The 14,953-nt window shown below is 36.3% G+C and overlaps 1 protein-coding gene across 1 annotated transcript; it reads right to left on the bottom strand.

The window, feature by feature from the left end:
• Positions 1-799: 799 nt before the first annotated feature.
• LOC138322757 (otoancorin-like) lies at positions 800-13,860 on the bottom strand. Its single transcript, XM_069266844.1, has 14 exons — positions 13,769-13,860; positions 12,490-12,672; positions 10,189-10,316; positions 9,587-9,716; positions 8,803-8,999; positions 8,015-8,108; positions 7,655-7,868; positions 7,063-7,244; positions 6,760-6,912; positions 6,266-6,411; positions 5,917-6,059; positions 5,577-5,674; positions 3,271-3,391; positions 800-1,435 (listed from the first exon to the last, which is right to left on the bottom strand). Exons 2-14 carry the CDS (start codon positions 12,658-12,660, stop codon positions 1,353-1,355), a joined length of 1,860 nt encoding a protein of 619 aa, XP_069122945.1. The 5' UTR covers positions 12,661-12,672; positions 13,769-13,860; the 3' UTR covers positions 800-1,352.
• Between the last annotated feature and the right edge of the window lie 1,093 nt (positions 13,861-14,953).

Genomic DNA, 14,953 nt, shown 5'->3' with positions numbered 1-14,953 from the left:
TCCATTCTAAAAAAATGACCACTATCAAGGTAATGTCATCAACATATGCACACATATCTATTCGGAGTTGGGTTATGGCGTAATTGAAGTACGATTTGCCGTCAATTAGTCGGTGATTGTGATGTCATATTTTTACATGATGTTTAGAACATCACAAACACCGGACGCTAGCAATAATTGACAGTACATCGTACTCTACTCACGACGAAACATTTAACATCTCCGTGATTGACAGGCGAATAAACAAGCTGAAAGTTCATTCTGAAATATTTCTCACCGAGAACACTAATCCTTTTATAATTGATGTAGAGATGATTGACAAGAAATCATGATTCCTAGATTTGTATCCACACAAGCCTCAAACTGCCGGTGAAATACATGGGTAAGCTCCAAAGCATTGGGAAGAAAAAAAATATTTTCCAACATATGTTCAGAAGAAAAAAAATCTTCCTTTAAATACTAAACCTGGAATCAACGATTTGTTACTTTTGAAGCTATGGTAAATTTATTACTGTTGAAAGTATGCTATATTTGTTAATGTTGAAACTATGGTAGATTTATTACTGTTGAAGCTATGGTAGAGTTATTACTGTTAAAACTATGGTAGATCTGTAACTGTTGAAACTATGCTATATTTGTTAATGTTGAAGCTATGCTAGATTATTGTATTCTTTATGTCTAACGGCCCACAGACAGTCAATGTCATTTTATGATAGCTAAGCGTTTGGTGTGGTTATACAAAATCTTCTATACATAGTATCTTATACACGATACAATACACAAACACAACACAGTGAGATCAGTTTAAAATATTTTAGTTTCATTTTAATTCTGCAAAAATAAAGTCTAAAATACGTTAATTAAGCACGAGTTCTTTACAAAGAACATAACTATGGAACCAGGAAAAGGATAATCGAAAATCTCGAACTATTCCACTAACATTTAATGTATTGTTTGTTGCAATGTAAAACCAATTACATGTTTATGGAATGAATGGACAATAAATAGCAAAGAAAAGATAATTGATCAATGTTTTCAATTTCTTTTTTGTCATCATTATTAAACATTAAACACACATAACAAAAAACAATGTATTGTATTAAAATACTATATATACAATGTAATGTACATACAAAATAACAAACAAAACATAGAGGTGTGCTTTACAAATCTTCATTTTAGATGAGTCATAACCATGTCACATATCAGACTACTTGCAAATTATTAAAACAAACAATTGAATAAAACAACGCGTTACGAATTCGTATTGACTCATAATAGTATTCAACTATCTGAAGAAAAAACAATATTTTACACTGAAGCCATTGTCGAGGTTGTGTTCAGCCGTTAAGTTAAGTGAGTTGTAGGAACATCAAGACCAACGGTAGCAGTACAACCACAAAGTTTGAGGAAGCTGCTGTGCGGGGCGCATCATCTGTGGGAGACAAAGGAAACATCGTTACCATAAGTAACATAATGTTCAACTCGAAATCATCTAGCTCGACAACTCCGGTTTTAAACAAGGATTACCTCAGCGCCCTGGGCTACGACAAAAACCTTACTACGATAACCAGTAAACCAAACAAACATCAAGTGCGAAGTTTCAAATGAATGTCAACATTATTGCCATCAAGACTTTGATGAATCTATAAGTTAGTTAACTCTGATAATGCAATTTATCATTAAATATTTATTTAGCCATTTTGATTGAAGAAAATTAACTTTACCACATCTAAACCAAATATATTGTCAAGATATATCATGATATCAATAATTGTAATTTAAAATTCAAAATCCAATTTTTAGATTATAATATCTAAGCTTTATTGAGTTTCTTTACACTGAAATAATGTATAGAATGATTAATAGAATGGAATAATTCCTTCAAAATACAAAGTAAACAAAATGGTAACGTTATATTGAAAACTCAGCTTATCCAATAAAAAATGAGACAGTGAACTCGCCTGATCAAAGGGAGTAGGAGAACAATACCACTCCATGAGAGGATGACAAGGTGAGTAGGAGAACAATACCACTCCATGAGAGGATGACAAGGTGAGTAGGAGAGCAATACCACTCCATGAGAGGATGACAAGGTGAGTAGGAGAACAATACCACTCCATGAGAGGATGACAAGGTGAGTAGGAGAACAATACCACTCCATGAGAAGATGACAAGGTGAGTAGGAGAACAATACCACTTCATGAGAAGATGACAAGGTGAGTAGGAGAACAAAACCACTCATTGAGTGGATGACAAGGTGAGTAGGAGAACAATACCACTCCATGAGATGATGACAAGGTGAGTAGGAGAACAATACCACTCCATGAGAGGATGACAAGGTGAGTAGGAGAGCACTACCACTCCATGAGAAGATGACAAGGTGAGTAGGAGAACAATACCACTCCATGAGAGGATGACAAGGTGAGTAGGAGAACAATACCACTCCATGAGAGGATGACAAGGTGAGTAGGAGAGCAATACCACTCCATGAGAGGATGACAAGGTGAGTAGGAGAGCAATAACACTCCATGAGAGGATGACAAGGTGAGTAGGAGAGCAATACCACTCCATGAGAGGGTGACAAGGTGAGTAGGAGAACAATACCACTCCATGAGAGGATGACAAGGTGAGTAGGAGACCAATACCACTCCATGAGAGGATGACAAGGTGAGTAGGAGACCAATACCACTCCATGAGAGGATGACAAGGTGAGTAGGAGAACAATACCACTCCATAAAAGGATGACAAGGTGAGTAGGAGAACAATACCACTCCATGAGAGGATGACAAGGTGAGAAGGAGAACAATATCACTCCATGAGAGAATAACAAGGTGAGTAGGAGAGCAATAACACTCCATGAGAGGATGATAATATGAGTAGGAGAGCAATACCACTCCATGAGAGGATGTAAAGGTGAGTAGGAGAGCACTACCACTCCATGAGAGAATAACAAGGTGAGTAGGAGAACAAAACCACTCATTGAGTGAATAACAAGGTGAGTAGGAGAGCAATACCACTCCATGAGAGGATGACAAGGTGAGTAGGAGAACAAAACCACTTATTGAGTGGATGAAATGGTGAGTAGGAGAGTATTACCACTCCATGAGAGGATGTAAAGGTGAGTAGGGAAGCAATACCACTCCATGAGAGGATGACAAGGTGAGTAGGAGAACAAAACCACTTATTGAGTGGATGAAATGGTGAGTAGGAGAGTATTATCACTCCATGAGAGGATGACAAGTTGAGTAGGGAAGCAATACCACTCACCTGATGAGAAGTCCAGTTGGAGTGCAGCAAGCTGAGCTGCACTTAGAGCTTGCCTTTGCTCAGTTGTTGTTTTGGAGGATTGTGCTGAGCTGAACGTAAAGAACTGTTCCACTGTGAAGCCCTGTAAAGAATTATGTAATTCTAATGCCGTCCTCATAACTGCTATAATGAACAAAATCTCAGTGGTACCTAGGACATATTGATACACTTTACTTATACTAGATAAAGCTTATGTTTACGATAATATCAAAACCTGAGGTATTAATTTTGTCGCTTTATCGACTTGTTACATAGGCATTTCGCCGATCAAGACCAAGTAAACATCAGAGAGGACGAATGAATAGTGTTCCGATAAAAACTGACACTACCTTGAAAGATTTCAAGTGAATGTTAATGTTTAGTAAATAAACACCAAACACTCAAGATTTGAAATGCAAATTAAACAAATGAAATGGTAAAGAAATCCGACGAATCAGTCGAAAAAGAAGAAAAATGACGTCAACTTTGCCGTGATATGACGTCATCTCATTGCTTTTCAATTGTGACCTAACGGCTATGTATGGGTCTGTGAAGTGGACAGGGATATTTCAACCCGAGTGAAAGATTTTGGCCGGTCAATCCGAGGCTTGCTGAGGGTTGACGGCCAAAATCTTTCACGAGGTTTGAGATATCCATGTCCACTCCACAGGCCCATGTTTGATTCTTTTTCTCCCATACTTAGTAGAAAAATTATGAAATTCCACTTTGTTTCCAATTTTTTCATCGCGCCATTACTGCAGGAACGTCGTTATGTGTCAAAAATGATGACGTCATCTACAATGCGCGCCGCAGTTACGCGGCATGTATTGATGACGTCACGTTATTGTCTAGCGCGTGTGAGCTGTCTTACACCCCCCTGTGTAAGATAGAGATATTTTTTCCCTAGCAACCACGGGATATCCTTGTGAAGTATGGGAGAAAGATTTATCTTACATAGCTGTCTTTCATTGGACAACTGTATCTAACAAGGCCAGCTATGTGAGAAATATAAACACTATATGTTGGCCTATCAGGCCCTTGAAGTCAGTAAGTGATTTTATAAATTTAACTTTTTAATCTATGAAGGTTATTTGGTTCATCAAGATTTTTGAAAATTTAGCCACTTTGACCCCTTTTGGCCCCGTCCCTCTGGCCCTTAGGAGCTCAGACTAATATTTCTAACCCAGTTTTGCTCATAATCTATGAAAACTAAGCAAATAATGTTCATAAATGTGTTTTTCCTATGTAAACTATAGTAAATTTAACCCCCTCCCCAGGGGAAAATCTAGATCCCAGGACCATGCAATTCACATTTCTTGTTAAGGGCCTTTAAACCTTTCACTCATGAACAGTATCTGGTTCCATTAAATCTGTGAATTCAGAAGATTTTTGAAATTTCAGCTGATTTGATCCCTTTTGGCACCGCCCATCTGGCCCCTGGGGGTTGGCCAGGACCAATGTTGATATAACGTTAAAATGATATTTCAGGTTAATAATTCTAATCCGTTTTGACTAATTTCCTATGAAACTAAGCAAATAATGTTCATAAATGTGTTTTCCTATATAAACTACAGGAAACTTGTTCCCCTCCCAGGGACACTTGAGACCCCGGGATCCTATAATTTATATTTTTTTGTAAAGGACCTTAAGACCTTTCCATCTATGAAGAGTATTAGATCCATCCGTTTCCTGAATTTCGGAAGAAGATTTTTAAAGTTTTAAATATTTGACCCCTTTTAGCCCTACCCCTATGACCCTTGGGGGAGGGTCATGGCAAATTTGTTAATAGGATTCAATGGCCTTTTCATAGGGATAGTTCTGACAACATTTGACTAATTTTCCCTATATAAACTATAGTAAACTTAACCCCCTCCCCAGGGGGAAACCTGATACCCCATTGTCATATAATTCACAATGTTTGTATAGGGCCTTGAGACCATTCTATCTATGAAGAATATTTGATTCTACCACATCTGTGAGTGGAGAAGAAGAATTTTGAAGTTTTAGTCAATTCTACCCCTTTTGGCCCCTCCAATAACCCCCTGCGGGTGGGGATCATATCATTCACAATTGTGATTGGCCTTATGCCTTAAAACGTTTGTGCAAAATGTCATTGAAAACACTTCGGCGGTGTTGAAGAAGACGTCGAAAATGTTAATTGGTAACGGACACACGACGCACGACGCACGACGACGGACAAAAGGCGATTAGAATAAGTCTCTTGAGACTTCGTCTCAGGTGAACTGACGAAGAATATGTCTGAACATGAAATATGAAACCTAACTTACTGCAAATATGTCTGGTGGAAAATACGGGATGTGGTTAGGGTCTATAGCATCTATCTGTGTAGAGGAGAGCAGGACGACGTCATCTGTGGATAGGCCACCTGTATAACCAAACATACAACTATTAGGAATCTAATAACAATACAACAACAATCTCAGTAAACAATAGGGACGTCAATGTGGTAATTTATTATATGTCTGTGTGCTTTGATTGCTACTGATTGGCAGAACCTACACTTTCCCACCTTAATACAACACAGTCTCTGGTAAATATGTAATTATAATCAAAGTGCCAAATTACATGTAATTATTCTATTTTCGTATAATAAAAATGAGCGATTACCTATGATTACTCCGATGTTTGATATAACAGAAGATAGCCACGATGTGACATTACTGCCGTAAGCTGCCTTAGCCAGAGTAGCGAACGCCGTTAGCTGTGTATCATTACAACTCGTCAGTTCTCCGACTGAGTCCGCCGCGTCCCTGATAAAAGGAGACCAGCTAATGTTATATATATATATTACATAAGCTATGCTGAATAAAATAAACAATTTCAGATAAAAAAATGTGAATATATTCGTTATTATTGTACAGTGATATGTATACGAATGTAACAGTAGCAACATATGTTTTTAAATCCTTTATCGTTTTATAGACTAGTCTCATTAAGATTAGATATAAATACAAACTTGTAAACCGTGTGTGGAATGACACTGATATGACTGGTCTCTGCCCCACAGGTGATGTGTCCGAGTGACCGCAGCTCGCTGACCGTGATACTACTACTATCACCACCCTTTAGCTGGTTTAACCAACGATCAAATACTGCCTTTTTCTGATTATGAAAGAAATATCTTTACGATAAAAATTGCTTGTTTTGACTTGATTTATTTTTACAATTTCGGTTTTCCCTTTAGGTTCGCATTGCTTCATCAATGTTGCATGTTTGAAGGAATATAATATTGTTTCACTTGCATTACATTATTACTCATTTTGCATTATAGTTAAAATGGTTTAATTCATTCGGAAATGACAAGTTTATTAAATAAATTTAAATGGGCATTTCGGAAATGCATGTCGATCAATGTTTTCTAAAAACTAAAAAAATGACTTTGGTTTTTTTGTACATTCCAATCAATACAACCGGTATTTGAAATGAAATGATAATACAATATAGTTTCACCTTGACACTTGTCCATCCATCGAATTCTCCGAGTCGACTAACAGCGTCCAGATTGAATGTAAGGGAGGTAATCTGAGTTTCGCTCATAGCCTGGCAGATTACCCCAGCATTATATACATTGTCTGTGGACCAGGTGGACGGCTCTCCCCATACCTGTGACGAAGTAAATACTCTTTATTGGGAGTTTATATAATAATTCATCATTAATGCATTAAGCTGTTATACGTGGCGCAGTGTATAGACCGCCTTTCCACATCTCGATATGGGACACAAGTATTTGTAAAAGAATCTTTAAACACTAACTGTAGTCCTCATTGCGACGTTCAGCAAACTTGTTTCTTGTTCTTCACTAAAGTCTATCACTGCTCCCAGAATCTCTACACAGTCGACAAAGTCTTCATCTGCTAAACTGGTCAATTGGGTCGTGGACAATGCTGACAGTCCAGATTTCTGGAGAGTTTGGAGGTCACTACAGGTCAAAGAGGCTGGAAATAGAAAGATAGATAAGCAATTACATGAGACAGACTATCAAACGATAAATTTGACACAGTATTCATGCAATTGTGTTGAATTAGCTACTAACAGTTGAAGCACACAAACCCTGACCAAGGTGAACACTGGAATGACGTTGCATGGTAACATTTTGCATGTAAGTTTTTTTTCTTATTCACCCCCCTTTTGAAAAGCTACAACTGAACTTATAATATAAGTATTTATTTATTTACTGAATAAAATTATTAGACATTATAAGTCGCTGAACTATGAGTCAAGGCTATATACTGAGCGCAGGCCTGCGGTTTTCCGCTGGGTATTTCCCTCAACCTCCTAAATTTGACACGTCCTTAAATGACCTTGGCTGTTGATAGAACAAAATAAATGTGCTCTCCACCATTACCTGTAGATCGTTTGCGTCTACGGGCCGCAGTGTTTGCACTGGACTGCAATGCAGTAGCTATTGTTTCGTACAATAGACGCTTCGCAGACTCAAACGCAGTCCGATCTCCATCAGAAATATCGCTCGAGAGACCGGACTGTTTTCTGGATTCCTCAAATTTCTCCTGTTCCTTCAATTCATCAAGTAACGTCCCAGCTTCTGCTAACAACACTTCCTAAAACGAGCAAGTATACAATGTAATGTCAAAGCAAAATTTGTCGTTGGATTTAAGCGGACAAATTAAGGTATTTTTCTTGTATTTGAACTACTTTAAATTCATGACAATTCTTTATTTAAATTAATTGATATAATTATACGTACGTCGCTTATAGCAGAAAGAACTGAAGAGGGAAGGAGAGGAAATAGTGTGGCCAATCTACTAATGTCGGATGATCTGATGCCCGTTCCGTTTGTCCTGTAAAGCACGACATAACATCAAGTCTTACAGTACTATTATCCACCATATTGAAATGATTTCTTCATATCTTCATTACGAGAGCATAAAATCTGAACGCATTAATGTGTTTCGAACAGGCTTTTAGAATTAGAGTCACGATAAAATATGAAAATCGTTATTATTTGCTATTATTTTGTAACCAATATCATTATTAAAATCCCTCATTTTTTATACTTTATGACTATTCAGACCGTTAAGTGTTGATAAATAGTATTGTTGGTAACACGTAGGACGAATTGAGTTTCCCAGATATCGAATGTCTATCTATTCGTCCGAAGGTGACGTGCACCAGTTCGTGTTGGTGTACGTATTACACGGACATAGAGGTTTAGTGTACATATTATCATATATCTTTACTCTTATGAGCCATGACCTACCTAACAGTTTTTATCCAGGATATAGTGGTTTAACTAAACATAATAAAGAAAATAGCAGACCAAGTGAAAGTACTGACACTGTGTGTATATGTGATTTCTTTTAACATTAAAATTATTTCTTACATACCTATGTGCAGATAAAACTATTTAAAACCTGGTGTTGTTGATTTGTAAACTATCTCGGTGTTATACATGAAGCACACAATAACTAATCGAAATACTTTGTCATAAACTCTCAACTTTCGTGAATTGGATAGTTTGATAATTTGACATACAATCCTTTGGCTGCGACGTATTTGCTAGTTAAAGCCACTCGCTCGTCGTAGGTTAACGGACAATCCCTCTGCAACTGCTTGATGAAATCCTCCAAAGCTTGAGAGGACAACCTGTCGTAATCTAGGGAAGACAATCCACATATCATGGTTCCCAGTGAAACCAGATCGTCGGCCGTTAACGTCCCTGTTGATTTCCCCTGTAAATGGTTCACATTATTATGACGCATCAGAATAATACATAGTCGCGGATGCTTCAGATACTATGACTTTGTTCCTCTATCGAAAGCGATAAAAATATACAGAATGTGCATTGCATTAATTTTACTGTGATTTTGTACGTGGTATGTATGGAAAATAAAGAAAAAAAATGTGTCAATAGATAAACATTTCTTTACAAATTGCAACGGACAATATGGCTTTGATTACTAATTCCAATTTGCAATAATACGTGATGTCATAGTTTTGAAAGACCCACGACAAGTTTGATCATTTTGCATTTGGTTTCAACGTGCTATTAACAGCTAGGGAGATTTTTATTGTGACATCTCAATGGAGTATGCTGCTGACCACATCCAACAAGTCCAACCCACCAAAACGTCAAGCTATGTGTCAATATTTTAACAATTCAAACCATCTTTGTGTAGGCTAAAACGTTAAATCCTTTTCTTTCTTTCTCTCTCTCTCTCTCTCTCTCTCTCTCTCTCTCTCTCTCTCTCTCTCTCTCTCTCTCTCTCTCTCTCATAATTGAGATATAGAGAGTAAAATGTGTCCTTTTTTTACTTACCAGACATGAAATGCTGTATTGGTAAGCCTCCTGTATTTGTGCTCTTGAGACCACATAGATATCAACATGGCTGAGAAGGTCTACTATTTTCCAACACAAATCAGAACCGTATTTGAGCAGTTCAGTTCGTCTAAGAATAAATGAATATCATATGTATCGGAAAATATACATATTTAGCTTTGCTACCTAGAGATTACGTTAAGATTGTTTATGACAATTATTTTATGTTTTGTGTTAATCATGTTAAAAACCATGATGTATTTTGTTGCTGTTTATCAAATAAATCGAAGGAATTAATCAAAGCGACACATTTCAAATACAGTTACAAGAAACCAAGTAGGACTCCTAATCGTGAAATAATACGAAATTCAGTAACAGTGAAAAAAAATTACAGTACATCGTGTATACTTAAACGTGATATTACGTTTTTACATATTACAGAGATAGTTCCCTTGCTCTAACGTCATTATTTTGTGAGCGTAATTCACGTCTTTTCGCAAACACATGACGTCACAATCAATACCGTCCCACAAGTGCAGATAACTCTGTAATATGCAAAAACAGAACTGCACACAGATAAAGATGACACGGTCTGATCTTACGTGTATCTAACAAGGATGTTTGGGGGTATACTTTCTAATGTCGCCGAGGTCGTTTGCTCTGTGAGTGCTGCCGCCGTCATGGAATCAAAAGAAGTATAATCTTTGATGAGTCCTTGTAGAAAGTCAATCTAAATGATACAGGAAAACAAATTGTTATATTAAAGGGACAATTCACTCAGACTAATTCTTTTACATAACCAAGAAGCAAAATATGGCATAAATGTATTGTTCTACATTTCTTATGAAATATATACCATAAGATATTAACAAATTCCTCGTCATTGTTTAGTATTTTAATTGATACCGTTGTAATTACAAATCGTTGATCAATACGATTAAGCAGGTTCAATATGTACGCTGTACCTATATCCGAGCCAAAGTCACGCATGTTAAACAAATGAACTACATAACCACTGTGGAGGTGATATAATGATTTTTAGGCAAGACAATTCACCTAATAAGGTAAACACACTTCTGTCAGAGCAATTTGAGCTGTTCTAGACAAAAGTAGCATTACTCTACGAGCAAGGGACTGGGTTCGGCATACAAGATATTCGACCACAATGTGTAATGGCGGACAGCGAGTGAGTTTGAACATTTCACACGCATTTCACCACCATGGGATTCTCTGAAATATCACAGTAAAACCGATTGATCTAATTTCCATTAGAACTGGGGTTTTCCCGATATATATACAAATATTAATGTTCTCGTAGAATGAATTGTCCCTTTAATGATATATTGATAGTTTTTCCGGAAATGTTATACTTGGAAAATAATATTATTTACAAACTGATACAAGGTATAAACTATTGACATAACCCATTCACATACTATGAACAAAATTCTTTGTTTATTGAATGATACATTCAATTATATCATTTTTCTATCTGTTTAGATGTTGCGTGTATATGTATATGCAACAAACTACATAATGAATGTCTTATGAAAGAAATATCACTATTTTTCGTATTCCTCCTGACGACCTTCCATACAGGCGAACAACAACACTTAACAGAAGCTGATAGAATGATCATTATAAATAGGTGATAGATTGATTAAAGGAAATAATAGCTAGCCTGAGTGACTTTTCGTCTAGATAATGACAAGTTTATACATAACAATGTTTCTAAAGTCTATAATTAACCCACAGGTGCTCGTTTCTAATATAAGTATAAGTATAATACTGGGTCAAGGTCTATAACTCGGCCGGCCATATAACACTACCCAATTTCAGAAAAAGTATGATTATTATCCAACCGTATAGAATATGATAATAGGAATACTCTCAATCGACAGCCAGATAATTTATCTTTAATTTGGTATATGATACAATATAAATCACGCCGTATAAAATGTCACTAAGTATCCAGAAACATCGGAAAACAGCCAGATTTCAACTGGTCGGACACTGTGGTGTCCTCCGATAAACACGCCAGGGCTCTAATGGGTAGCTCAAAAACCACTGCATGTCAACATTTCAGCTTCATAGGAATTAAAGTTTGGTAAAAAACAAACTTACCGGTATGTTAGTGTTTATCTATATATAACCATCCATTTGCTCAATACAGCCTTTTGAAATTTCCGATTGAAAAAATGTGTGTCTCTAGCCGTCATGTTGATATGTGTGTAGTACATTTGTTTTCTCGGCGTTGATTGGTCAATTAATTTTCGAGAGCCAATCAACGCCGACAAAACAAATCTACTGCACACATACTTACATGGCGGCTAGAGACATAAATTTTTCAATCGGAAATTTCAAAGGGCTACGTTAGGCAAATGGATGGTATTTATCCATGGATTTACTAACCGGTAAGTTTGTTTTCTACCAAACTTTCATTCTTATGACGCTGAAGTGTTGACATGCAGTGGTTTTTGAGCTACGCATTAGAGTCCTGGCGTGTTTATCGGAGGACACCACAGTGTCCGACCAGTTGAAATCTGGCTGTTTTCCGATGTTTCTGGATACCTAGTGACATTTATACGGCATGATATATATTGTATCATATACCAAATTAAAGATAAATTATCTGGCTGTCGATTGAGAGTATTCCTATTATCATATCCTATACGGTTGGTTAATAATCATACTTTTTCTGAAATTGGGTACTGTTATATGGCCGGCCGAGTTATAGACCTTGACCCAGTATTATACTTATGTTTATATTAGAAACGAACACCTGTGATTAACCTAAAGAAAATAACCAGAAGAATCTTGTTATTTTTGGATTATGGCATGACTTGATAAGTCACGTGGCTTCTCGGTAGGGATCACCAGCTGGAGGTGTAGTAGTGACTTACTCTTTCTGCGGATGTACAAGGGGATCCCACAAGTGTGTAGAGGATATCCAAGTAAAAATCGTCCTTCACAAAATTATTGATCTGCTCCTCTGTAAACGCGCATGCGTACGCAAGAATATTGCCGACTCTTTCCAACGTGATTGGCACTGACTGGGATTCCATATACTCCATCAGGAATCTAGCCTATTTAGTAAAATAATGCAATGTGAAGTGATCTTATTTTTTCAGACATTGAAACAAATAAAAAAATGACTAAAGAAACGATGCTAAAACGTTTTACATCAAATAAGAGAAGATTTTTTTTTTATAATTATGAATGTTGCAACTTCAGTGCTTTGAAGTATTTTGATGTGTGTTCTAGGTGGATTTGACTTCTTGTAATATTGTTTCATGTAATGTACGATTTCCGACACCCAATCTAGATGGACTAGTCGAGCTTATCGACTGTCGAAATGTTGTCTACACATGAAAGCATGTGTCCTATGTCACAGTTTAAATGGATATGAAAACAATGGGATTGTTACATAATGGCCTAACTAGGTTTAGGAAGTGAGGCATTGTTTTCTCAACTACAACGTTAGAAATATAATTCAGCCAGCACTAGTTAAACCTTGATCATAATTGACGATTTATTTGGAAGAAAAAATACCAACATCATACATGTTTTGAAGGTAAACATATTACGTAATTTTTGTAATATCAACTTTGCTTATTTTCTGTTTAATTTGTAAGCCGGTCTCGTAAGTAAGCCTGCCACGCCTTACAGGATATCTGACTTCGAAAATAAGACGGGCTTAGAAATAGGCCTCTCTCGAAAATAAGAATGGGATTTCCTACCAACAAGAATATAAGCTGCGGTTTATTTTCGAAATTTTAGGGTATTTGAACAGTTTTTATAGGATAGGTTTAGGATGCGGTCTGTCTTTGTCTACATTTAAATTTGTTTCTCTCCGTGTCTTGTATTGGAAGTAGTTGAAAAGTTTAAATGTCTTGCCACTCTAGGTATATTATCTTTAATAAAGATTAATGGACTATAACGTTTATCCCATGGCTACGTCATTGGTATACAGAGTCACCATTAGATAATTCAATCTAGCCTGTAAGCCTGACTTCAAATGTTATGTTCTGATCCAACATTTTGTTCCTGGTGTGTAGATAACACGATAAATGAAAGCAAAACAGAATATCCAGAGAAAATTGAAACATTAAGCCCCGAAACGCTAATCATTTTTAATCGTTAAATATAATACGCTTACTTCCAATATTTCCAGTATCCTACCTGTTTCACAGTAACTGTGATGTCAAATTTGGCGTTTTCTCTCCGGTAACATCTGCCATCGAAGATATCCCATCACGTTATAAGACTGGTGGGGGGGGGGGGTATACTTTCCCTGCGAGATTAGTTTCGCGAGTATTTCCTGTACACCCACTCCTTCAATCATCTGAAACACAGTTGATAATAAGCGAACATTATTAAAGATTCACTCCAGGGGCGATCATATGGGAAACGGCTGAATTATTTAATATGGTTGTCCCTGATATTAAATCTGTAAGTTTTATGCATTTTAAGTAATATGTTTTGACAGTTTTCGGAATAACTTAACGGTTAAAATACAAATAGGATCTTACATAAGTGTTCATTTCATATGAGATTTGATTTACGAACCTAAGAAGTTTTTAGTTTTGCGAACCTTAGCGAGCGAAAATTAAAACTTCGAGACGAGTTTCATAAAATCTCATATGAAAATGAACAAATATGTAAGATACTTTTTATCACATAACTACAATTTCCTACATGACAAAGAATTTCACGTCAAAATGTATTCTGAAAATCCGGCAGAGGCCGCCATTTTGTCCAGTTGTCATCGCAATCCTGACGTCACCTCATTTTTCGTGACGTCATCTTTATTGTTTCTTTTTGACGTCACAATGAATTTTCCAGCCAATGAAAATCGCTCAAGTCATATTACACTAGTGGCATTACCAAAAATATTACACAGGCCAAATCACTGGATATCAGGCGGATAATATGATAAAAAATGAAATGAAGAAAGCATGGCAGTCAGAGAAGAGGATATCTACACATATGGCGTTTTAAATTGTTTTACGTCTCTCTCATCATTATACTATATCAGCTAATACTAATTACTCACTATTACAAGGACTATATTTTTTTTGAAAAGCAATATTACACATGGCTTTGTTTATCATTTTGACGCACATTTCGTATATTGTTATTTTTGACTATATCAGCCATGAAAATATCACTTTGATATTAAATATATTAGCATGTTTATATAGCATATCATAATATTACTCAAACAATATTTTAAATTAACACTGACTACATCAAATTTACAAAAAAAATTACTCACCGGGGCACTGCTATATCAGCATTTTGTTTAAATCATGATACTCAAATGACTATATCAGGCCAATATTACTCTGTGACATTGCCAAAATA

This window comes from Argopecten irradians, chromosome 5 (genome assembly GCF_041381155.1).
Source record: "Argopecten irradians isolate NY chromosome 5, Ai_NY, whole genome shotgun sequence".
Classification (NCBI taxonomy): Eukaryota; Metazoa; Mollusca; class Bivalvia; order Pectinida; family Pectinidae; genus Argopecten; species Argopecten irradians.
Note: the sequence above shows the minus strand (reverse complement) of the source record. Positions and strands in the feature narration are given on the sequence as shown.